Raw genomic sequence first — 27657 nt, 5'->3', positions numbered from 1 at the left:
CCAATATGAATGACACGTGGTGCATGACGTCATAGACATCATGATGTCAAAGGTACCTCCCACATGACTGTGACATCACAGACTGGATTCATCTACGTCATCAGCCAAGATCTGAATGTAATGCAACTCCTATTATTTAGGGCACAATTGTCCCAGAAATAAGAAAACGATGATGGTGAAAATTGTATTCATATTCTAGATGACATAAACAAGCTAGTTAGCAAAAGTTTAAATGGATACACGCTTGCGGTCTAAACAAAATATCAGGGAATATGCGAAGCAACGAATCTAATTGTAAATTGGTGGTAGAAAATCAAATTATCACAATATCATAACCATTGTAGCCTAGTTTGTGGTGAAAATCAAATTATCACAATATCATAACCATTATAGCCTAGTTTGTGGTGAAAATCAAATTATCACAATATCATAACCATTGTAGCCTTGTTTGTGATGAAAATCTAATTATCACAATATCATAAGCATTGTAGCCTTGTTTGTGGTGAAAATCAAATTATCACAATATCATAACCATTGTAGCCTAGTTTGTGGTGAAAATCTAATTATCACTATCATAACCATTGTAGCCTAGTTTGTGGTGAAAATCTAATTATCACTATCATAACCATTGTAGCCTAGTTTGTGGTGAAAATTTAATTATCACAATATCATAACCATTGTAGCCTAGTTTGTGGTGAAAATCTAATTATCACAATATCATAACCATTGTAGCCTTGTTTGTGGTGAAAATCAAATTATCACATCATAACCATTGTAGCCTAGTTTGTGGTGAAAATCTAATTATCACAATATCATAACCATTGTAGCCTTGTTTGTGGTGAAAAGCTAACATTTTTTTCATTTCATTTTTATAGCACTACTGTAAAATGTACAATAATATAGAAATAAACGTGAGATCCTCAGAAATTGAGTCGAGCAGACAATCATACACTACAACACATAAATCAACAGTTGCGAATTGTTTCATAATTAACTGAAACCTTCTTTGCATGCCGTTTAAATTTGAACCTATTTTTTACATCAATAATCAGTGGCATAAAACGAGAATATAAGAAATATTCGCAATAATATTAATTCTACCGTCAATAATCCAAACATCACAATATCCACGACGTTGGAATTCGATTTTTTTAAAATAAAATATGCCAAAAAATAACCCGTACCCATGACCCAAGCCGAAACCTACAACCCCTCACTCTTATGTACTGAGAGAGGCCTCCACTTCTTTGAAACCCTCAGCAACAGACCTCATAAACATCCATGAAATCATATTCTTTGGGTCTTTCGGTAGTCACGTAGATAAGTTGAGAGAAAATAATTTTTAAAAATAACAAAAAACTACGACGTTTCGATCATCATCAGGAGAAAAGAGGAAAGCTGCTGAGGCAAAACAGTCTGTGACAATTCTGTAAGCAGCCAGGGCCTTAAATGAAGGGCAGACCCCTCCCCAATGTTGAATGAAATGCAACTCGTATTATTTCGGAAATCAGAAAACGATGACTGTGGACATTTAATTCATATTCTAGCTGTGAGTGGGGACCGGTGGCGCAGCGGTGAGCGCACTGTGAGAATGTGGAGATTGGTGGCGTAGTGGTTTGCACATTGTGAGGGGGGAGTGGTGGCACCGCGGTGAGCACACCGAGTGATTGGGGAGCTGTGGGCAGTGGTTAGCTATAAATGCTCCGATACGTGTGGCATTGCCTTTGCACTGTTCCCCTTTTGGCGATCTCTGATCTGACACTGGTGGTGAGACTAGGTCATAAAGAAGGCTGTCTCTGGTGTAGGCCAATCAGTTTCAAAGACAATTCAAATATTATCAGAGCATGTTTGTTTGCATATTGACCACAAGTCACGTGTGTGGTTAATGCAGTAACTTGATTCCTTGCAACAGGTTTCTAATTGGTTGTTTGAACATTTTAACACCACTTCCTGCTTTACTGCCAGAAAGGATAAAACCTTTTATTATTTTTCACACTTTGATTCTGGAAAAAGGTCCCATGATACAGCTTGTTTGGCTGGATGGGGCTAAATGGATGTGTCATAGGCTAGAAGAGAGATGGAATTATGCGGTTCAGAAGGATGTGGATGGAGCTAATTGGACTTTCTGATGACTTGTACCAACAGTGTCAAAATCGGCCTCTGTGGAGGTTTTCATATAAAGTCTTATAACTTTTTTCACAAGATCCCTAATCTCAAGCAAAAGCCACCCAGACACGAACATGTGACACATTGCAATGTTTATTCACCCGATCGCTACTAAGCATGCATCAATTTTCAATTGCAGTCGACAGACACGTTATGGTTTGATGTGGAAAATAGACTGTTGCAGAGTGTGAATACGATCTTCAAAAAATATATATTTTTGAAAGCAGCTTACAGTCTTTTACATGATGAAGGATCATTGCCATTTATCATCCCAACGAGTAAACCATCTTAACCAATCAAATGTCTAAATTTTTGGAATACCATGAAACACTATTAAAGTGTTCATTTTTGTACATATTTTCATGAAATGTTTCCAATAGATGTTTATATAGTTTTCTTACACACGTCATGTAGTTCACTATGATAATAATGGTCTTGATATCACGCCATTTACACAGGGGCGTCTCAGATAAGGGGCGTCTCAGATAAGTGCCATGCATCACGTTTCATGAGGTTTTCTAAATAAAATTTTTGCAGGCTCCTTGTGCAAACCAGTCTTGTTTTCATGTCGTTAGTAAAGCAAAACTCACAAACTCATGGACTGTGTTGACCGGGGGAGGTGAAGGTAATCACCAATAACCTTGCCATGGACACTCAAAGGCAATGAAGAACGTTCTCCCTGTGGAACTCATCATCCCTTCTGGATGCCCCGATCATTGCAGTGGTCCCCTAGAAGGCCAATAGACCCCCTCTGAGTACCCCTACTGCTCAACATCCATGGCAATTAATGTATGGGAGATGCGAGTTGATGACCCAGGTCAAAATATAACAAGAATATAAATGTATCATACGTAGTTTGGACAACACTCACTTTGCTAGCATGTATAATCAGGTTGGGCCAAATATTTAGACAGTGCATTCATTGTCCATTGTGTCAGTTTTGAAAGAATTAAGCAACATTGAAAAATAGCAAGCTCTGTCTTCATCTCCTGCCAATGCCAACATCATGCTCATGTTTGCTTTGCCAGGCCCGTTGACATGTGTGGCAAACCCAAAAGATAAAAACGCTATTGACAACGCATGTAAAAAAAATACTTTTCTGATTTGACCCAAAATCTGTGTTCACTTGGAATTTTTTTTTGCATTATGGTGCAGTTAAAATATAGCATTCAGCTCATTAAATTAACCTTTTAACATTAACTTTAAATCAGTTTTAGAAAAATATATTTATTGCCTTAATTAATTATTTTGATGTTTAGTTCCCATAATATTTATATCCCTGATCTATAGTATTCTGCTTGTGCAGAAATGTATAAGAGACTACTGCATGTTCTGGTGAATCCAGTCCATGAACTTGGCGACTGTGCGCTAGACACCTGGCTGGTATGCCCGTGCACAGCCAACACCCCAGCTGGTGATTCCAGAAAGCAACCAGCGGCCGTTTGAGTCCTGGCAAAGAAAGGGCCCCCCAGAGTATCCCTGCAACAGACACACACGACACCAATGTTAGAAGTTTACTGACTGACAAGGAGGCATGATGGAGCGATGATTACAATGATCCAGTATAGGAAATGGCATGTCATGATACCAAAGAGGGCATATCAGAAGGCCCAATAAGTAGGTTTAAATGTTCAGTGCAAAGAGCAGTAGAACTGAGAGGGAGGCTTGAAATGTTGTGGGACTGGGATCCTGAATGAGGACTTTGTAATGGAAGGCCCATTCAGGACATGGCATTAAAACTCCACTCTCCTCTTGCTTAAAACAAACACCTACAAAATCACCCGAAGACAAATTGGAAATATATTTTAATTACATGCTGCGTCAAATCTCACAAAGGGTGATTAATGCACTCAGCAGTGACTTATCTGTGTGCTCCAGTTTCCTTCCACATATATACACACTCACTAATTGGCTGGCAACATCTGAACATATATAGAAATGCAGGGCAATTGTTGGTGCAGGCTCACCTCCCTTGCAATATTCCAGCTTGGTCTTTGGCTCCTCAGAAATTCTGAGATGCAATAATCATGAACGACGCTATATAAAATGAATCGCTAGATATTTTTTAAATAGCATAGCAAATGTGCTAAATTATCAGTGACAATTTGCTTGATTCGGAAAAGCCACATAGATCAGAAGGCTGGGAATGCGTTCACGTCGTGCTGAACAGGGAGCTGTGCGAGTGACTCGAAGCATGGCTGCCCTTGTGGCGCCCAGCTGATGCCCGCATCGCTCGTGCCACTCTCCTGGACCACCGAGTCATGGAACTACCCGCGGGACCCTGAGTCAATGCGACTCGTGTCGTTGAGGGAGTGGCCGCAGGGCAAGTGAATGTCGGGTGCCCACAACTTAATCGGCATTATTTTCTATTGGCAAGCTTTAGGCAACCCTGTGATGAATTTGTATGTTTGTCTAGAGGATACATTCATCATAGTAACAGGACCTTTCTACCAAAATCTGTTCTTAATTATCATGGTAACTCAACACGTTCGTCAATAACAATGACCTTAAAATTAAATAAAAATGAAAAAATGTAGACTTTTGGGCAATGGCCCTTTTTCATTGTACAAATGGGAGAAGGACCATGGCCCGAAACGTTGCATATAATGTTGTGTCTATTGAGGCCACAACATTACTGACTAATGTGTTGAGTTTTTTAGTTAATTGTTCTTGGGCACCACTGCCAACGCAGCAGCAGCATTGCCAAATAATAATGTATCATCCGGTTAACTTATTAGCACTCCATACTGCTCAGTCTGGGTCAGCAAAGCATTGAACCAGTTCAGATTTTGCTTTCCACTGATACTAGCCATGACTGGTTATCAAACTCATGTGGCTGGCTTCCACAGCAGGGCACGCTGAACAACACTGCCATTGCCGTGAATATTGCATGTTTATATTATTCTTATAACATATGATACTTGTTTCGTACCACGTGTGTTGATTTTCGATTTAAAGCTTTCGTGACTGCAGGGATTCATCTTCTTGGTTTTTTCGGTAAAGTCAAGTAGAAGGGAAATAATAAAATAATAAAATAAAAACTATTAAATAAAATTATCACGACGTTTCGGCCACAACACAAGCAGCCGTCCTCAGGTGAAGAAACAGAGCTGTCGGAAAGACAGCGCTCCAATGAACACTGCTAAGCTTGGCAGCGTATTTTAAGCTGGGTGGGAGGAGCGGAGCACCTTGACAAAGGAGTTTACATATCAACAGAACGATTTAGCATTGAAGTAGCTATGCTAATGTGATATATTAGCAGGATGTTAAAGTCAGAAATTAGCATGTAAATGGGAGATTAACATAATGTTAACGTGAGGAATTAGCATGTAACTGGTCATGGAAGTGGCTATGTTAAAGTCAGAGTTTACATATCAACAAAATAATTTAGCATATATATAAATAAATAGTGCATATTTAGTGTATCATTGAGTGCATGTTTACGTGCTCTAACCCAAAAATCTCGATTATGGACTCAAAAAACCGCTGGGAGACTTCTCACTCAGACCCGTAGCAAGACAATATCGCCCCAATATTCAAATTGTTCAAATATCCCCCGAACGAGTCCAGGATCAATTTAAAGATCATACTCGGCATTCTGAAGGTTCTCCGTGGTCTGACAATGATCACGTTGCCATGTTTACGCTTCTTACAAATATTTTTGCCCCGTTGAATCGATCACCAAACCCAAGTGACGGTAATGTTACGGTAAAAAAAATCTCAGTGGGTGACCTCTGGGCAGAGCATGACCTTGCAAACAGACGACCAATCGAGTGAAATAAACATGGGAAACGCACCTCGATGAACAGGCTGACTTCCCTGTGTGTTCGGACAAACTCATTCATCACAGGCAAAACGAACATGTCCCGAATGCCCAGGTCCTTCAGGAACTGCATCTGGAGGTGTTGGCACACCAATTGCATCACCTAGCAAAAGAGGAAAACAGCAGGAACGACGTGAATACATCATCGCCATACAGCAGTCTACGCCCGTCAATTTCTCACAGCGGTAGTAAGGTCCTTAGGTGTCTGGGAGCACAAGGCAGGTGCAGGTGGGTGAGTCATAATTTCCCTCCCTTACGCCAAAACTTATTTCAGGCAGTGCAAGAGATAATGACACAGGTGAATTGTCACACAAGCCAATTAGAAAGCTGCCATGCTGTTAATGGTTAGTAAACTGAACTCACAGACCAGAGGTCGCTAAATGGGCACACCACAGCTGATCGGCAAGTCGTGTGTGATGCAGCAAAGTGTGGCTTTCAGCCGGCTCTTCCAACACATCTGGTCAACGTGGAAAAGTAGAATATGGGACCTTCCTGGTGTGGACTAATCAGTTTCAAAGAATGTTCACCACAAGTACGTGTGGTTAATGCAGACAGGATTCCTTGAATGAGGATTCTGTTTGGTGTTTTAACATCTTGACACCTGTTGTATTGCCAGAAAGGGTAAAACCTATTGTTATATGGAAAAGTAGACCAAATACTCGTAAAGAGTTTGCTCTCATGAAGGTCTTTTCACCAGCGGTGGTGTGACCAAGCAATTGCAGAGCTGCACTTTTATATAAGTCAGGTCAGAGCCAGATACACATTGGAGGATAAACATCCCACGGTGGCTGGGCAATTGTTGTGCAATAATGTCAGGTCAAACTTACTTAGGATATTTACAGGTGCGTTTTATTCATGCCGTATATATTAATGCACACATTGTGTAGTAGTATTATTAAACTCACCTTTAATGACGATGACCATAAACATGATTAAGAGTGTGACTATTAATGAATGTGCGACTGTACGATGTGGACGTAGCGGAGGGGCCCCCACGGTGAGCGGTGACGCAACGCGCGCAGTGGCCCGCGTCACGTGGTTGACACCTCACGTGCACAGAGCGAGGCAGGCAGAGCCAGAGGGGGGCGGCGTTGCCTAGGCGACGTTGGCGTCCTCGCGGTCTACTCCACGGTCAAGCTGCGTGTCACTTGGTGACCCCCCCACCGCCTCTTACTGCGCAGTCAGAATTGGGTTACAAACAACTTGAGGGGACGCCGCCGCGTTACCGTCTCGTCTCGCTCAACCGCGCAGCTCAAGAAAGTAGTTCGGCGTCGACCGCTCACAAGTCGCCTTATGGCGGTGCGCGTTCCCTAAATGAAGGCAACCGCGTTATAGCGTGAACACGCGGGACAGACCCAGTTGTCGTGTGCGGGTCAACTCCCTGAGATAAACTTGCTGCCGACTTCATGCGTTGTATACGCCCAGTGCTCAGCCAATTGTTGTGAGTGTCGCTCCTCTGCCCTCTGTTGTTAATGGAGGGAGACTGCACCCAACTGCCAAGTATCATCCTTCGCGAGCCTCTTCAAAACGCTCATCTTGACACCGCTGCAAGCAGACATCGGCCTTGACCTCACCCCACAACAGTGCAAGTTTAACTGCTCAACATTAAAACACAACGATGGGGTCGCTTGCACCAATCGCACAACATCACAGCATTGACTCTCAACTGTTACTTGTGTAGAGGGGGTCACATGTGTCACCATAATTGTCCTAATCGTGCTGCGAAATATTTTCCTTGCCATATTGCCTGTGACAAACAGAATGAGTACAACTGGTAAGTTAAATAAAACCAGAGGTGGGCAACCTGTACTTTAAAATATTATTCATAGCAGGCAATTTGAATACGACTTATAGAAACACCGATGCAGCTATACACAGGCCAGATTGTCCGGATATTCGGTTGACACTAATAGGGTTTATTTGCCAGTATTGTAGATTATTTGAATTACATTTGTTTGGGCGTCAGGGTGGTGCAGTGGTCACGCCCGTGCATGGCATCTTCTGAAGGAGTGCCTGGTTTCGCTTTCCTAATTCTGGTCCCTTTCTCTGCATGGGTTTACTCCCATAGCAAAACAACAACAAAAACATACACTGTAACTGGTACTAGCCAAACATCTGGGATTGTTTTTGTTATACTGCATTGCCCAAAATGGCATTTGGTGATAAAAAAAATTGGCAGGAATTGATGCACTAATGCAATTTGAACTCTTACATATTTTTATTTCATGACTTGCTTAGCGTTCATATTCTTGGTAAAGTCACGTAAATAAAGTCACGTAAATAGAAAACAAGAAATCAAATTCAAATTAAATAATTAAATACATAAAACAAATAAAAAATAAATTGAAAATAATAAAAGCAAAAAACCCAGGACGTTTCAATCGCAACACAAGCGGTCTTTATTTTATTGTTTTTTGTTTTCTATTTACGTGACTTTACCGAAAGAACCAAGAATATGAATTCCTGCAGTCACGAAAGTTTTAAGTCAAAATTTGCTTCGCGTTCCTTTACTTTGCCCTCCTATCTGTTTGTACTGTTGTTTGTTGTTGTAACTTTCTGACTCGCCCCGACTGGACATCTGTGAAAAAAAGAGCTTCATAGCTCATCAGATTCGTCCAGCCTAATTAAAGATTCTGATTCGGACATTAACTGACCCAGTTTTCGCGTGGAGATCACGGCCAGGATGTGGAACAAAGGGACCCCCGGTCACACTCACGTGGAATGCCTAGGGCATTGCACAGCATTTAAATGGACTAGTTTTGTGAGATTGAGTGGTGGCTTAGGGAAGGCCTTTATTCAACAATGTATATCATGGCCGATAATAATTTTTATAGTCATACACCATAGCCCACGATTTCCTGCACCGTTCATTCACTTGAGGAGACTGCGCATGGTGGAGATGGATGACCCTCGGTATCCTGTCCCAAAGTGATTCCAGTGGTTCAGGTAGTGGAAGAGTTGCTAGAGCTTCTGGCTCTTGCCGAAGCCTTGTGACTTTGGGATGAGAGCGTGGTAGGATGAGTGAAGCGTGGAGCTAAAGCTCCTGGAACATCCTGTACCCAAACAACACCAAACATTCAAAATCTTACAATGCTGCTGTTCCAGTATGAACAACATAACAATGAACAACATTTTCACAAATTCAACGTAATGCAGGAAATTGAGTGGCTCGAGGTTAATTTCAATGTCAGAGCACCGAGCCAATGCCATTGAGGTCCTCCGTTCAAAATTCAGTGAGCCATCTATCAACAAACGTTCCTGCGAATTGAGGGCAGGAATGCTGTGGTCTCAACTTAGTCACCAATGGCTGCACAGTAAACATCATGTCAAATGTGTTTTTGTTCACTGAAGCATATCCCAGCTCTGAGGGTTTGAATTCCATTTGACGTGTAATGAATTATCTTCAGCTTGGATTTCTGGTAAAGCACATCAGTGGCAACTTGTCTTCCTTGTTCGACAAACTGTGTTTCTGGAACATTCAAGCATCCTCAAGTGCCGTGGATAAGTAAGAGTTTTATCGTTCCACTAGTGTTTTGTGCACCGTATCAGCTTTAACAGGATTTGCCCAAAAAGCCTTAGCAAGGAAGGATGAGTCTTTGTAAGTTAGCAAATAGAGAGGGTGGAGACCTAAGCATGTAGACATCTCAACCACAACTCTACCTGGTCTCTGTTATTTATTTAATGAGCCAGCCCTTGCCACACTGAGGTTATACGAATGAACCTTGCATGCCATAGACAGGGCAGTGAACGGCAGTTGCTGCAATTGTTTTGGTTGTTTGTAGTTTTTTCTTACCCAGCGATGGCAAGCTCGTACTCCGAGTGCCTATAGAAGGAGGCTGGGTCAAAGATGACGGGCCCTTCATTAATCTCTGCAGCGTTCCCAGTCCATAGGTCACCGTGGAGCAGTGCCGGAACCACCTCTACGTCCCGGAAAAATTCCCCCAACCGAAGCTGCACACCACGCAAAAAACAACACCACTTTATTCATGATAACGTTTTTTTAGAGTTAGATCGCATAAATTTACATGCGTCGTACACCCACTCCAATTGCCATTAGGCAATTGCCAGAAGCCAGAACGCTTCTGGCAATTGCTTGATGATGCTGGGTGTAATCACCAGCGAAAGGTCGTACTCGTTTGAAAATGTTCTGCGTTTCCTCTCTAACACACCAGAGTGCCGAGCAATAACATAAATGGCACGTTCTGTTCATGTCAGAAACATTACTAATGGGCTGTGTTGGGTGGATGTGGGTGTACGGACGCATTTACACTTACGCTATCTAAGCCAAAAAAAACTTTATCATGAATAATATTGGTCGCGAAAGCCTGCGTGTGAAACACCACTTTACCTTTAAAGTCACCTCGAAAACCCACTGCGATCAAATGGGTTTCCCATATGGCTGTGCACATGATGAGCTACACTGCTGCATGTATTAACTCTTTCCTGCTCCGAGATGACTGCAAGTTGCGGGGTGCATCCCGTTCACCGCTGAATCTCGTGTACGTCATCGGAACGTAATAGGAAGTAAATATTAAATAACTTTATCGGTACCGAGGATCCCACAAGGCCGTGCGGGAAGGTGTGTAGCACAGTTTGGTACCAGCTATAATAGAGTGCTGTCCTGTCGCTACGGTGCTCTGCGGCGAGTACAATGTCTTTAAAAACAACGGCGCTATGCCTCTCTAAAAAAAATTACCGCTGAACCACTTGCGCGTTCCGAGATTCGGTGGTGAACGAGACCCATCCTGAAATGAGCAGTCGTCTCGGAACAGGAAAGGGTTAAGGGCGAGAGTGAAACGGCTTACGAACCTGAAGCCGAGACCAGAGCTCGCGGGTTTCCCGTTCACCGTAGTCCTTCTCTATCATGTCCAGCTGAAGCTGCAGTCGCTGCCGTGAGAAGAACGTCACCCAGTCCTCCTGCCACTCATTCAGCTGGTGGCATAAATATAGTTTTATTACAGACATTTAAAAACATAAGCAAATAATACCTACTTTATTTGGCCAATCCTTGACCTAAAACAGTGATATTCACTCATTTTCGGAGGCGGGCCACTTTCGCGAATAAGACATTATCAGTGAAAGAGCCATCTCACATTTGAAACCATTGGGGGGTTTGACAGCATGATGGGGTGTTTTCACTTGTGTGTATTGTCGGGGACTGCACGTCAGGGGTCGCAGTAAAAAGGACACCAGGGACTGCCACCGGCCCGCGGGCCTTGCAATGAAGAACACGGTCACCCAGAAACGTTGAATTTTATGTACAAATGGCTGGGTAATTATTAAGACATAATTCGACACTCATGTTATGTACCGATTATCATGCTGTAGTCTTTGAACATCTCATTCTAGCCACCAATTGATATCCTCATAAAAAATTACAACAGCATTGATCCTAACGATAGGTTCTGCGCTTAATTCCCGCACCTCCGTTTAGCACGGTTGGCTATGTACGGTGGAAAGGAAGTGCAACATACATTCATACAAGTCTGTCAAACCCGGCTGAGTGTAATTGGTAATTAGCGAAAACATAACTGATTACGTGAACACTGGTTATGCAAGATCGATCTCTGAGGGAACTTGAGTGACATCTGGTGATGTCAGTTGTAACTGTGTGCCCTGTTATCAAAGGTACAACTCTGTGCAATTGAAGAAAATATATGCATTTTTTCATCAAATATACTGTTTTATAAATTTGTGTACTTATGCAAGAAAAAATGTACGTCAATCTAGTTCTTAAAATGTAACCTTAAACCAATGTTACCATCATCAGTGGTTAATAGACTATTACACAAAGGACTCTCATATTTCTACGATGTAATACTAATTAGACTGACATCTGAACAACAGCTGATTTTACCGCTCCATGATAAAACTAATTTAATCAAGTAAACATTATTGCCGCTCCTATAAAACTTTGGTCACCCAGGCTGTCCTTCAACAAAAGGGTATATTAAATCTATAATATGCTTTTTTCTGGGTTAGATCGCATAAAAATAAATGAGCCGTTAAACCTACCACCACCTAACAGCCAATTTGTAAGGTTGTCACGTAAACGGAACATGCCAATCCGCTACTAGTACAGCAAACCGAAGTGTTGGAGAGAAAATCCACAACATTTACAATCTGAGTATGACGTTTCGCCAGTATTTACAACTATCATCATTAGGTGGACAGCCAAATTCGTAGAGAAATCCTCCTGTTTCATTCCTTGGAGGGATAGATGTGATGACGTCACTTGTGAGCCCTTCACGAATTGGAATGTTCTGTTTATGTGACAAACCTTACGAATTGGCTGTGTCGGTGGCGGGTATAACGACAAATTTCTATTTCAACGATCCAACCCAAAAAAAACGATATTATGGATATTGGCCGCGAAAGCCTACGTGTTAAACGGGTATATTAAAATTTAAATGGGCTACAACCAGTTTCATGACTTTAAAGCGGAGATCACATGTGGGATGTAACCACAGCATATAGCCGTATGAAACCCACATACTCTACATCCTCCTGCCCAGGGTCCATACCTGTTGGGAGAAATTCAAGACTGAAATTTGTATCAAAATCTGTAAAGCACATGAGAACCTTAATTTAGCAGTCTCAAACTGACTGGGACCCCTGTCGTGACGGAGCAGCTGAACATTGCACAAAATCATCAACGCATATACCAAGGGTGACCAACTTTCCTGACCCTACCAGCAGCATACCATAATCTTTAGATGGCCACGGGAGCCACAAGAGATAAAGATTAGCCATACAGAAGTTGACTCGTGTTGACTGGCTGTGGAATTTTGAGTTTAGAAATCTCAGTGCCCTGGGAGTACTCATGGCCTGCCTCCGATACCAGATTGTTCTCACTTCATATAAAGTTAAATTGAAGAGTTACAAATTAGCAGCGCCTCTGCAGAGCCACACTTGAACTGCCCAGGAGCCACATGCAGATGCCGAGCGATGGTCTGGCCAACCATGGTATTTTCTGTACATTATAGACTTGTAAATCTAGCGTATATAAAAAAATTAGCTGGAAACATTTATTTTAGCATTTACTCTATTGCCCTTTAATGAATGAATAGCAAAACTACATGAACTCTCTCCTAAAGCCTTCTTTTGGCTAGCAGACCTTGACATTTATCTCCTGAACATATTGCGATTATATTCTTGGTTCTTTCGGCAAAGTCACGTAGAAGGGAAATAATACAAATAAAACATAATATAATAAAATTCTCACGACATTTCGGCCACAACGCAAGCAGCCGTCCTCAGGTGAAGAAACAGAGCTGTCGGAAAGACAGCGTCTTAATGAACACTGCCCAGTGTTCACTGCCCAGTGTTCATTAAGACGCTGTCTTTCCGACAGCTCTGTTTCTTCATCTGAGGACGTCTGCTTGCGTTGTGGTCGAAACTTCGTGAAAATTTTATTATATAATGTTTTATTTGTATTATTTTATTATTTCCCTTCCACGTGACTTTACCGAAAGAACCAAGCATATGAATCCCTGCAGTCACGAAAGCTTTAAATCGAAAAATATTGCAATTAGCAAAAATATAAAGGGACGCAATGTTGAATGCTCTAAGTCTCCTTTGCAGAAGAGTTTGCCCTGATGGACTTAAATACAGATACTTTTAATAGCCATAATTCATATATTACCCAACATAATTCATATTCTGAAAAGTACATTGCACACACATGAACAATACAGTTCCCTTCATCACAAAGATGGCTAAAACAAAGAGATGAATGTGATTAGGTGTGGAAAAGCATGACTGCTGGCTGGCTAGTTGTGTTCATGTATGAAATAATGACAGCATGTGTCTATCTCATTCACTAGCTCAATCGCTTGATTTTTACGATTAATAAACAGCTGTATGAAATGTGTGTTTGTTTACACACAAATCGCCTGTTTACACATATTCATTAGATCCGATTAGCATGCCTACTCTCAGTGCGAAGGAATGTCAACATAATACATAGTTGACATGATGCTAGGGTTGGATCGGTGGGCCTAGTTTTCCACATGTTTTACATTTTCATGATTCAATACCGATAGTTTTCTCTTCCTTGTGAAGCCTCTCTCCAATCTTCCTGTTGTGAAGGTGCATTTCAGCCAGATGCTGCCCCAACAAGCCTGAGCCCCTGTCAGAGTGTACAACACAATAGACATGTCAAAGAAAACATTAACTTTATCATGTCAACAAACCCCAAGTAATAATTCATATGCAAACTAAACTACATCATATTTGTCCAGGTGGTCTGTGGCCGAGAACCTCGCTTGAAAATACGAATATATCAGTTCACATTCTGGTTTGGGTGACTCAAAACAATATTCTTCTGGGGTTTATACAATGAGTGTTACTTCCTGGGAAGTCAATCCTATGTAGACTATAAATGAAACCATTTTTTATTTTACCAGAGCTATTTTTCAGAACCGACCTGGCCACAAATGATAGCCTAACGAAGTGGCTTATCACATGGAAATTTATAGCAGCCAAATGCTCAAAATACTCATGTTTCTAAATGTGCAGGGAAAAACTGGAGAAACTGGAGAAAAACCTGCACGACCACGGGGAAAACATGCAAACTTCAAATATACAGCAGGCGTCAAGGTCGGGATCGAACCTACGAAGTTCAATATACCAGGCGAGGTAGTTAACATCTCCTAGCCACCATGGCGCCCCATTCTCTGACTTATCCACCCACCCACCCACTCGTAAAGCCACCCACCCACTCACTCACCCTGCCACGTACCGAATCTCTAAACCAACAACTCAACCACCCACCCACTCATCCAACCTCTCACTTACTAAACCAGCTACTCACCAACCCACCGACCCACTCATCCACCTATTCACTTAAAATAGTTCAACTACAATTGAATTATTTTAAATTCACCAGGTAAGGCCCACTGAGCTATACAGATCCTTGTCGGAAATGACATGGCAAACAAATGATAGCTCAAAGAAGTGGCTTATCACGTGGACATTTATAGCAGCCAAAGCCTCTAAATGTATATTTCTAAATATACATGAAAAACTCTGAGGTCCCAGAGAAAAATCCATGCAACCACAGGGAGAACATGCAAACTCCAAATATACAGGCGTCACGATCGGGATCGAACCCACGATGTCCTATACAAATGGCGAGGGAGTTAACATTCTGATACCCTGGCGCTCCACTCTGACTCAGCCTCCCACCCAACCACTCAAACACCCAGCCAAAGCACTCATGAACCCAATCACCCTGGCACCCACTCAATCGCGAAACCCACTCACTCATCAACACACCCAGCCACTCACTTAACCACTTACCTACGAACCCACCTGCATACCCCCCACTCACTAACTCAACGACCCACTCACTCAACACTCCACTAACCCACCCACTCACCTATTCATGCCCCAAATCACACACTGACCCATCCACCCACTTAATCTATAACTCATGCACTCACCCACCCACCTGCTCACCAGCCACTTATCTACTCACCCACCCACTCATCCTGCCACCTACCCAACCTCTAACCCACCCACGCACCGAACTACCCACCTACCCAATCACCCATCCAATAAACTACAACTAAACTATTTTGTATTTTAACAGGTAAGCACCACAGAGCTATATAAAACATTTTAGAAGTGATCTGGCTACAACTGATACGTGAACGAAGTGGCTTATCAAGCTGACATTTAGTGCAGCCAAATCGTCTAAACAAATCTTGACTCTAAATGTGGAGGGATAAATCTGGAGGACCCGGAGAAAGATCCACGAGGACACAGGCAAAACATTAAAACTCATAATATACAGGCAGCAGGGTCAGAATCGAATACACGATTTCCTGTATACTCAGTGAGGTAGTTAATATCTCACCATAGTGGCACCCCTCTCTCTGACCCGCTCACCCAATTACACACTAACTCACCCACTCAACCTCCCACATTAACTTACCCACCCACCAGTCACTCCCTCACTCACCCAACCACGCACCAACTCACCTACCCACTAACTCACCCACCCATCTTCTCCCGCACTCAGCCAGCCACCCGCTCAATCATGTGCCGACTAACTTACTCACACACTCACCGACCAATACACCCATTCACCCACTCACTTACCCACCCACAATCTCACTACCCAAGCCAACCACCCAGCCCCTCACTCACCCACTTATTCAATCACTCACTACCCCACACACTCACCCAACCACTTGCTCACTTACCCATACGCTAACCCAACCACTCACTCACCAACTCACCCACCCACTAACTCATCAAAATTAATTCTCAACCACTCACCCAACCACCCACGCAATCTCATACCCACAAACTCACTCACCTAGCCATTTATGCACTCACGCACCCACTTACTCACTCACTCACGCACCCACCAACCAACCCACCTACCCATCTCTTCACTCACTCACCCACCCATACAGTCAATCACTCACCTACATACCTACCCACTAATACTCACCCACTCATCCAACAACGAACTCACCAACCCACCCGCCGACTCACTCACTCAGGTACTAACCCACTCAACTTCTAACGCACACACTAACCACCTAACCACCTACCCACACACTCACTCATCCACCCACCCAAACATCCACTCACCCACCCACTAATTCACCCACCCACTCACTCCCTCATCCATCCACTCACCTACTCGCCCATCCACTCACTTACTCAATGAGCCACTCACCTTCTCACCCAGTACTTACACATCAACTGACCCTGCCACCCACTCAATTTCTAACCCACCCACTCACCCAACCAGCTGCCCACTCCCTCAGCCACTCATCTACTTACCCACCCCACTTACACATCCACTTACCCTGCAATCCACTCAATTTCTAATCCCCCACTCACCAAACCACCCGCCCACTCATCTACTCACCCATTACCACGGAATTATTCACCCACCCATCAGTCAACCACCCAATAATTCAACCACTCACAAACTAAATCACCTATTAATTAAACCACCCACTAACTTAACCACCGAGCCACTCACCCACTCAGCAAGCCACCCACTACTATATCTCTAACCCAATATCTCACTCACCCACCGCCCACTCACCTACACACGTATGCACTCACTCACACACTGCTCACTCACCTACACAATGAATTATGTTTATTTTACCAGGTGAGGCCCAATGAGCTACATAGCTCGTTTTCAAAACAACCTTCACCACAAATAAACCGACCATTCAAATTATAGACTGATAATTTCTTTGTCAGTGGGCAAACGTACAAAATCAGCAGAGGATCAAATACTTTTTTCCCTCACTGTACATTGCGGGGGTCACAAAAATATCTCCAAAATCCTGAATAAACACAAGATCCAGGTCAGATTCAACACAGTACAAAAAATCCGTGATCTGGTTCCATCTGTAAAGGATGTGGTTCCAGACATACAGTACCCGGGCGTTTACAAACTAAAGTGCCTCTGTGGTAGCAGCTACATTGGAGAAACCATACGACATATATCGGACCCCATCCGCGAACATAAAGCAGACATGAAACACGGTAGGACGAACGCCTCTGCCGTGGCAGATCACTGTTATAATTCAGTGGGCTCACATGACATTGACTTCTCCAAGACAGAGGTTCTTTGCAAGCCAACCGGCTACCATGAGAGATTCGTTCATGAGGCCATCCACATATACAAGCACAGAGACAATTTCAACCGAGAAGATGGATTCTGGCTTAGTAACCATTGGAAAGATGTTTTAAACCATTTCGGTTCTTAATTGATTGTATTTTATGGTGATTTTCAGACCGCAGCCCTTTCGCTGGCACTGCCTCTTAATACTTCTTACACCACGGTCAATGGTATGGTTTACAACATGTAGTATAATAATTAATAGTATAACATTGTAATGTTTAACATAACTCATAAGGCAATATATAGCATCGTAATTGCATAATGAATATACATCAGTGTGGTATATAGTTGGGTTCAAAGAATAAGACATAATGTAATATCACAAGTCTAATAGTTTATAATCTAAAGTATAGGGTAGTGTAAAGTAACGTATTGCATAATTCAAAAGTGGAATTTGTCTATGATATGATGTTATACCATGTAGTTTAGATTGGAAGGTATAATATTGTATTATATAGTAGTCCAGTTTACAGCATAGTCATAAGGCAACTCAGGACACAACAGCGCACCTTGGCTGTTGCACTTGCCCCTTTTCTTGTTTCCTCTCTGCCTGTGTTCCCAGCCCCCTCCCTCCTCCTCTCCGGAGGTGATGCAGGTAACATGCAAATTCATATATTAACTCCGCCCACACAGCTTAATAGACGCGGTCCTTGCATGTCAGCGTTCATTCAAGCTCTGTCTTCCGGACAGACCTGTCTCTTCACTTGAAGAAGGCCACTTGTGTTGTGGCCAAAACGTCGTGAGAATTTTATTGTCTTATTTTATTTTATTATTTTATTACCATTCTACGTGACTTTACCGAAAGAACCAAGAAGATGAATCCTTGCAGTCATGAAAGCTTTAAACCGAAATTTACTTTTTATTTCACCAGGCAAGACCCATTGAGCTATATAGATCCTTTTCAGAATAGACCTGGCTACAAATGATAGATATACGAGTGGCTTATCACAGATACATTTATTGCAGCCAAATCCTCTAAACGCATGTTGCTTCTAAATGCAGAGGGAAAACCCTGAGGATCTAGAACAAAATCCAGGCGACCACGGGTGAGAACTTACAAACTCCAAATATACAGGCGACAGGGTCGGGATCGAATCCACCACCTCCTGTATACTAGGCAAAATAGTGAACATCTCACCACCTTGGCGCCTCACTCTCTGACTCAACCATCCACTCACTTACACGCTAACTTACCCACTCAACTTCCCATGTTAAATTACCCACCCAGCCGTCACTCACCCATTCACTCACCCAACCCGTCACTCACCCCTCCGCTCACCCACCCACTCACTCATTAACTTGCCCACCTATCTTCTCAACCACTCACCCAGCATCCCACTCAATCTCATACCAAACTAATCTACACACACCCACACACTCACTCACTGACCCACTCACTTATGCACACGCCCAACCACCCACTTACTCCCTCATGCACTCACCAACCCACCCACCCATCTCCTCACTCACACACCCACCCCATCAATCACCCACCCACTAACACCCACACACTCACCTACTCACCCACTCACCGACCCAGCACTCACTCACCGAGCCACTCAATCGCTAACCCACCCACTCACTCACCCAGTCACTAACGCACTCACTCAATGTATAACCCACCCACTACCCACCTAACCTCCTTCCCACACACTCATTCACCCAACCACATACCCACCCACACTCACCCATACACTCACCTACTCGCCCAGCTGCTCAATTATTTACCGAGCCACTCACCTAATTACCCAGCCACTCACCTACTCACTCACCCACTTACACATCCACTCACCCTGCCACCCACTCCATTTCTAACCCACACACTCACCCAACCACCTCCCACTCCCTCAGCCACTCACCGACTCACCAAATCACCCACTACCCAAATAACTAATCATCCACCCACCCATCACTCAACCAAACAATAATAAAGCCACCCAATAATTAAACTACCCATTAACTCAACCACCCACTAACTCAACCAGGTTTATTTTACCAGGTAAGGCCCACTGAGCTATGAATATTGTTTTCAGAAGCACCATCGCCAAAAATTATAGCTCAAAAAAGAGGCTTATCATGTATACATTTATAGCAACTAACTCCTCTAAATACATGTTTCTAAATGTGGAGGGAAATATACAGGCATTAGGGTCAGGATCGAACCCACAACCTTCTGTATACGAGGCGAGGTAGTTAACATATCGCCACTGTGGCCCCCCACTATATGACTCTCCCACCCACTAACCCACACAGTCACCCACTCACTTAAACACCCACCGTCACATGCATCCAGGCACTGACTCACCCAGCCACTCAGTACCCATAAACCCACCCAGGCACTCACCCATGCACTTGCCCACTCACCCACCCACCCAATTATCCACACACTAAACTACATTTTAAAAATATTTTTTTATTTTACCAGGTCAGGCCCACAGCAAAATAGATATTTTTCAGAAGCCACGTGACCACAAATAACAGTTCAATGAAGTGGCTTTTCACGTAGAACGTTATAGCAGCCAAATTCTATAAATGCATGTTTCTAAATACGGAGGGACAACCCGGAGAACCCGGAGAAAATTCCACCCGACCATGGGGAGAAGATGCAAACTCCAAATGTATACAGGCTTTAGGGTTGGGGGGAACCTACGAACTCCAATATACCAAGCGAGGGAGTTAACATCTCGCCACTGTGGCGCCTCATTATCTGACTCACCCACCAACTCAACTACTAAAGCCACCCACACACTCACTCACCCACTCACAAACCCACTCACTCACTCACTAACCCACTGACTCATCAACACACCAAGCCACTCACTCAAGAACTTACCTATGCACCCACCTACACACCCACTCACTCTAAATATACAGACGTCAGGGTCGGGATCGAACCCATGACCTAGTTTATAAAAGACGAGGCAGTTAACATCTCGCCACCATGGCACTCCACTCTCCGGCTCAGCCACCTACTCACCCACCCACTCACACAAACCCACCCACTGGATCTCAAACACACTCACTCACTCACCAATTTACCCACCCACTCACCCTGACACCCACTCAATCTCCAACTGACACACCCACGCACTCAAAATCCCACCTACCCACTCAACCATCCAATAAACTGAAACTAAACAATTTTTTTTATTTTACCAGGTAAGGCCCACAGAGGTATATCAAGTGACCTGATTACAAATAATAGGTCGACGAAGTGGCTTATCACGTAAACATTTATTGCATTCAAAGCCTTTAAACGCATGTTGATTTTAAATGCGGAGGGAAAACCCGGCTATTTTAATGCACACAATGGACCGGAAGGACAAGCGCAAAGGGTTCGCATAATGCGCATGCATAATGTACGTTGACTCATTAATCTCCCCCCCCCTCCCCACTTTGCATCAAGAGCGCCAAAGTTTGGTCACCACATCTATGCCTCTTTATAAGGAACGAAACAGACTAACTTCTCCACAAATCTGGCTGTCGCCTGATGAAGCTAGTTGTAATTACTGGCGAAACGTTGTACTCAGATTGTAAATGTTGTGGCTTGACTCTCCAACACACCGGTGTGCTGTACTAGTGATAAATTGGCATGTTCTGATTACGTGACAACCCTTACTAGTTGGCTGTGTCGGGTGGTGGTGGGTTTTAACGACACATTTATATATTTACGCGATCTAACCCAAAAAAAAAACCTCTATTATGGATAATATTGGTCGCGAAAGCCTACGTGTAAAACAAACCCCAAGGAATCAAAAAAATCGACGCGACCACGGAAGAAGATGAAAACTCCAAATATACAGCTTCAGGGTCGGGATCGAATTGATTACATCCTGTATTCTGGGCGAGGGAGTTAACATCTCACCACTGCGGTGCCTCATTATCTGACTCACCCACCCGCTCAACTACTAAAGCCACCCACACACTCACTCACCCACTCACAAACCCACTCACCCTGCCACCCACCCACTCATACAAATCGGGCATCAATACCGTTGCTTTGAATGATCTGTGAAATGCAAAATATTGCAGATAAAATCGGACATTTTGAGCTTGCTGCCAGATCGATTGAGTGGAATCAATACAATTAGTCTCGATTCACGATCAACAAAGACAATATATAGGAAAATCTCTGATCGGTGATTTTGATTGCATCATATTGCAGCGCCCCTTTGATGATGTTATAAAGCACTTGCCCCAACAGTCTGTTAAAGGCTACACGGGGGATCTTTGTGTGCGAGTAGCTCACAGATCCTTGAGAGATCTGGACACTGTCCGATCATCAGCGAGCTCCTCCGGCAGGCAAGGCTGAGTTGGCTGTTGTCTGTGCATTAAGAGGTGTTAAATATCCCACGCAGAGGAGTCTGCTTACAGGACAGATAAGAGGTTCTTCACGTACCGTGCCCCGTGTCACCTGAACGTTAAATGGGGCCCCGGTAATTCAGTGTCCACCGCTGAATCATCTTTCACCATCACCACTCGTCCATGAAGGCCAATGCGACGAGGCCATAGATAGATGGCGCGTTATAACGGAGGGGGGGGACCAGGAGAAACGTCTAACTACGTGACATCACAACACCCTGCACACAACTGTAGTGGCAGATTAGGGTGCGCATCGTTAACGAATATGTGGTGTAAGTGGTTGAGAGTAGATGGGCGGGCACGCCATGGGCTGGAGTGGAGGTGGACTGATGCGGTACAGGAGGATGTGGAGCTGAGTGGGCTTTGCCGACGACTGGTACCAGCGGTGTCGGGATCGGCCTCTGCGAGGGAGGCTCGTGAAGGACGCTTCTACTGGGCAGTTGGAGACAGTCGCCCTCCACCAACAACAGAGGAGTGACGCTCACAACAACGAGCGGAACACCGGATGATAAATATGCAGCAATTTGGCACAGTACAGGGAACAGGTGGTGCATCTGCCAGTCATCTCAGTCAGCCAACCCATGGCACCTGGGTCTGTTCCAGGACCTCCGGTCAGCGAGCCTTCGACACTTCACGTGGCTTCAAAGTGCACCTGGCCTGGCACAGGCGCCGTGGTGACGTCACTGTCACTTATTGGCGAATGGCGACGGTCGATAACGCAGTGGTGGTTGTGAGAAATGCTATTTTGGGGGGGGGGGGGGGGGGGGGGCGCCAAACCTGACCAGCTGTAAACCTCACGTCGCCTCGCAGCCACACAGTGGCAACAGGGAGTTCTGGATGGGTGCAAGGGGCTGGTAATCCCCCTCCACCTTCAACTAAATAACCACACACGCGAGCCCTTGGGTCTCTCTGTGAGTCGATGGATCTGTGTGTGGTGAGTCTATGGGTTTCTGTGAGAGTCCGTGGGTCTCTGTGTGGTGAGTTTATGTGTCTCTGTTTTATGAGTCTATAGGGCTCTGTGCGAGTCTGTTTGATTCGGTGGTTCTCTGTGTGGTGAGTCTATGCGTTTTTGTATGACTCTATGGGTCTCTATGTGGTGATTCTATGGGTCTGTATGGTGAGTCTATGGGTCTCTCTCTGAGTCTATGGGTTTCTGTGGTGAGTCTATGGGTCTCTGTGTGAGTATGGGTACGATTGAGTCTATGGGTATCTGTCTGGTGAGTTTATGTCTCTGTTTGGTGAGTCTATAAGGCTCTGTGCGAGTCTGTGGATCTGTTTGAGTCTGTGGTTCTCTGTCTGATTAGTCTATGGGTCTCTGTGGTGAGTCTATGGTTCTCTGTGCAAGTCTGAGGGTATGTGCGTGGTGAGTGTATAGGTCTATGTGTGATGACTCTATGGGTCTCTATGTGATGGATATCTGTGGTGCACATATCCTGGCACAAGCGCCGTGGTGTCGTCACCACCACTAAGTGGAGAATGCTCCTACCCCTGCTCCTGCTTGTTCTTGTGCTCGGGAAGGAGAGAGAAAACTAGACTAAGGTCCACTCAGCTAAACATCTCTTTTTCAGAAGCGACTTGGCACCAATGATAGCTTAACGAAGTGGCTCATCATCACAGTCACTAAAGTTTTAAGTCAAAACTTTAAACGAATGTTTCTAAATGTGGAGGGAAAAACCGGAGGACCCGGAGAAAAAGTCCACACGACCACGGGGAGAGACAGAGACACGCAAACTCCAAATATACAGCAGGCATCAGCGTCGGGGTCGAACCCACAACCTCCTGTACACCAGGCGAGGTAGTTAGGGGGGAAAGCCGAGACAGCGAGAGGGAGAATTAGTCAAACTCACACTCAGTATTACTAACTAACCATGATACACTCACCATGATACTCACCATGATACTCACGCATTCACCATCATACTCACACACAAGCCCACACACATCAACAGTCGCCATTCACCACTACGTGGCGGTGATGTCCCCACAATAACTCAGGTGCCAAGGTTTGACGGCTGTGCCAGGCTAAGTGCAGGAGGAGGCCACGGGCCAGACTCAGGTGCCGTGGGTTGACTGCTCTGCCTGGCTAGGTACAAGAGGAGGGCTAGACCCTGGTGCTATGGGTTAACTCGTGTGCCACCACCTGCACAACCACCACAATAACAACCACACAACAATAACCACGACCAACAACTGTAACCACAACTATAATTTAACCACAACTATAATTCCCATCAGCCACACGGCCCTCTGGGAGTGCCTCTCAACAGCAGCAGCAGCAGGGCCGAGCTCTGCTTGAAGCAGCGCCGTGAACTCAGCAGAACGTGACGGCTGTGGGCCAGGCGCCTCCTCTGTCTCCCCCCACCGCCGCCGCCGCCACTGCTGATGTGGACACACCGCGCGAGGTTCTCACCTTCAGGCTGAGTCGACGTAGAGGAGGCCCAGCGAGCCGCCGCTTCAGAAGCTTTCGCGAGCCACTGACGGTGGCCGTGAGCGGGAATCCAAATCAGCCGCTCGCCACCCACAATCCACAGCGCGCGCCGCCTCCACTCGGCCCCGGCCTAAGCGGAAGTAGCAGCGGGGGAGGGGGGCGGGGCATGGGGGGTGAGGGGGCGGGTCACGAGGGGGGGGGCAGGGGGGGCAAGGGGGGGGTGAGGGGGAGCATAGAGGGGGTTCGTTAGGTGGAGAAAAAGGGGGGGCATGGGGGGTTGTGAGGGGGCATGGGGGGTTGTGAGGGGGCATGGGGGGTTGCGAATGTGGAGGGGCGGGGGGGGAAGGGGGGTCACGAGGAGGGGCAGGAGGGGCAGGGGGGTAGCGAGGGGGAGGGAAATGGCGGACCATGGGGGGTGGTCGCGAGGGGGGGCAGGGGGGGAGGAGCTCAGGTGTGAGGGGGAGGAGCTCATGGCTATGACGTCACGGGGGCGTGGTTACCTTGGACCATCCCCGCGCCTCGCGCCACGTGCTTCCCACTGGCAGTTTGGCCGTTAGAGAGACGCGGACCGACCCCAGAGCAGGAGTGGAACCGAGCTGTGGGTGAGTGGTGGCGGTGGTGGTGTGAGTCTCTCTGTGTGAGTCTGTGTGTGTGTGAGGCTTTCTATATGAGTCTGTGTGTGTGTGTGACTCTCTGTGTGTGTGTCTCTCTGTGTGAGTCTGTGTGTGTGTGAGTCTCTCTGTGTGAGTCTGTGTGTGTGAATCTGTGTGTGTGTGTGACTCTCTGCATGTGTGCGAGTTTCTGTGTGAGTCTGTGTGTGTGTGTGAGACTCTCTGTGTGTGTATGACTCTCTGTGTGAGTCTCTGTGTGTGTGACTCTCTGTGTGACTCTCTGTATGTGTGAGTCTGTGTGTGTGTGACTCTCTGTATGTGTGAGTCTCTGTGTGTGTGTGAGTCTCTGTGTCTGTGTGTGGTGAGTCTCTGTGTGTGTGTGAGTCTCTGTGTGAGTCTCTGTGTGTGTGAGTCTGTATGTGTGCGAGGCTCTGTGTGAGTCTGTGTGTGTGTGGAACGGTCGTAGAGCTGACAGCGCGCCGCGCTATGAACCCGGCGACCCCGAGTTGGATTCCCTCTAAAGGCCAACAGCAGTAACGATTATCTGAACCGGTGCTGGGCCTCCCCTAGGTTGACTCAACCTCGAATGAGTACCTGGTGTGGTGTGTAAAGATCGCCACTGGGGAGACAAAGGCGGCCGGGCGTGGTGCTGGCAATCCAACCCCCTCGTGTGTCGTGCCGGCCTTCATACGTACTGCTGGCTAACAGCACTTGCCCCTACAGCCTGTTAAGTCTCTACGGGGATCTTTGTCTTTGGTGTCCCATACTGGCAGGGGGAGGAGTGGTGGTGTTAATGTTGGTGGTATTAGTGGTGGGGGTGCTCGTGATGGTGGTGGTGTTAGTTGTGTTAGTGATGGTGGTGTTAGTGATTGTGGTTGTTAGTAGTGGTGATAGTGGTGGTGTGACTGGTGTTAGTGATGGTGGTGTTGGTGTTGGTGGTATTAATGATGGTGGTGTAAGTGAGGTGATTGGATGCCATGGTGGTCCCCATCTTTAAGAAGGGAGACCGCACAGACTGTAACAACTACAGGGGCATCTCACTACTCAGTGTGCTGAGAAAGGTCCTGGCAAGGATTATTCAACACTGCCTTACCAGGCATGCTGAGGAGAGGCTTGCGGAGCCCCAATGTGGTTTCAGGAAAGGGTGGTCCTGCACAGATGCCATATTTTCTGTCCGTTTGCTAAAGCAGAGGTGTAGGGAATTCCAACAAGACCTACATCTCTGCTTTATTGACCTGGTAAAGGCCTATGACACCATCAGTAGGCCTGGGCTCTGGGTTCTTCGTGCTTTCGGAGTCCCTGACCCGCTGCTCACGATCTTTAAGGACCTTCATTATGGTGAGCGGACCCGGGTAAAACTACATTGCCGGGAGTCGGAGCCATTCCCTGTTCACCTTGGGGTGCGACAGGGATGTCCTCTGGCTCCAACATTATTTAACATCTATTTCGACCACGTAGTTCGTGAGGCCTTCAGTAGCTGTACCGGAGGAATTTCCATCTGGTACAGATACAGTGGGAGGCTGATCAATGCCCGGATGCCGTCAAGGGATGGCTCCCTATTGGTCAACCACGTTATGTATGCCGATGACGTGATAATTGCGGCTCACTCAGAGGAGGAGTTGGAGGCGCTGCTGCTAAAACTGGAGTGTGCCACTAAGAGGTGGGGCCTTACCATCAGCCCCACCAAAACGAAGCACCTGCCTGGGTATTTTGTACCATCGGGCACTCCACCCCCACAACTCCCAATCGGTGATGGGGCAGTTGTGGAGAGAGTGGAAAGTTTCCCATACCTGGGCAGTGTGCTCATGACCGTCTCCGGTTTAACAGCAGAGGTCTCACTCCGAATCAGTCGAGCGGCATTATCTTTTCAGCAGTTGCGTAACGCTGTGTGGAAGCTACCTGGTCTGTCGCTCCACACGAAGCTTCGGGTCTTCTCAGCCGCAGTCATTCCCTCCCTTCTCTACGCTTGTGAAACGTGGACCCCCCTAATGGAACATCTTTGCCAGTTAGAAACGTTGAGGCTGGCCTGCCTCCGATCAATCCTGGGTTTACCCATGCTGGATTGTGTGAGGAGCTCACAAATCCTCGAAAGATCTGGACAAAGCCCCATCAGTGAGCTCCAGCAGGCAAGGCTGCGTTGGCTGGACCATGTAGCCCGCATGCCCAATCACCGCATGCGCAAGCAGCTTTTATTCGGCCGGATTGAGGGGGCTGAACGGACGCGGCACGGGCTAGAGAAGAGATGGAGTGATGTGGTACAGCAGGATGTGGAGCTGAGTGGACTTGCCGATAACTGGTACCAGCTGTGTCAAGATCGGCCTCTGTGGAAGAGGCTCGTGAAGGACGCTACTGGGCAGTTGGAGGCAGTCGCCCTCCAACAACAACGGAGAGCGCAGGAACGACGCTCGCAACAACGAGCAGAGCGCCGGATGGCTAAAGCACAGCAAGTTGGCACAGTAAGGGGCACAGGTGGTGCATCAGCCAGTCATCTCAGTCAGTCGACCTGTGGCACCTGGGTCTGCCCTGTGATCTCCTGCCAGCGGGTGGGCGTTCGACACTTCACGTGGCCTCAAGGTGCACATGGCCTGGCACAAGCGTCGTG

At 45.8% G+C, this 27657-nt stretch overlaps 1 protein-coding gene across 1 annotated transcript; it reads right to left on the bottom strand.

Moving 5' to 3' along the window:
• Positions 1-2241: 2241 nt before the first annotated feature.
• LOC142929216 (fructosamine-3-kinase-like) lies at positions 2242-24954 on the bottom strand. The gene is made up of 8 exons (XM_076069972.1): positions 24931-24954; positions 24427-24574; positions 14029-14120; positions 10799-10921; positions 9783-9940; positions 8854-9042; positions 5964-6092; positions 2242-3645 (listed from the first exon to the last, which is right to left on the bottom strand). The coding sequence occupies exons 1-6, from the start codon at positions 24952-24954 to the stop codon at positions 9024-9026; spliced, it is 564 nt and encodes a 187-aa protein (XP_075926087.1). The 3' UTR covers positions 2242-3645; positions 5964-6092; positions 8854-9023.
• Between the last annotated feature and the right edge of the window lie 2703 nt (positions 24955-27657).

Source organism: Petromyzon marinus, chromosome 27, assembly GCF_048934315.1.
Source record: "Petromyzon marinus isolate PM22_M1 ecotype Great Lakes invasive population chromosome 27, UKy_Petmar_22M1.pri1.0, whole genome shotgun sequence".
In the NCBI taxonomy this organism is placed as follows: domain Eukaryota; kingdom Metazoa; phylum Chordata; class Hyperoartia; order Petromyzontiformes; family Petromyzontidae; genus Petromyzon; species Petromyzon marinus.
The sequence above is the reverse complement of the archived record's forward strand: the minus strand, read 5'-3'. Positions and strand labels throughout refer to the sequence as shown.

What these genes read in the sequence shown, in the direction of transcription:
- LOC142929216 (XM_076069972.1), bottom strand. Translation starts at nt 24,954, where the DNA reads ATGGTCCAAGGTAACCACGCCCCC. An exon ending in TCCAAGGTAACCACGCCCCC is followed by an intron (nt 24,575 to 24,930) that starts GTGACGTCATAG and finishes ACTTCCGCTTAG; the next exon opens with GCCGGGGCCGAGTGGAGGCG. An exon ending in CAAGGAAGAGAAAACTATCG is followed by an intron (nt 10,922 to 14,028) that starts GTATTGAATCAT and finishes TTATGCCACCAG; the next exon opens with CTGAATGAGTGGCAGGAGGA.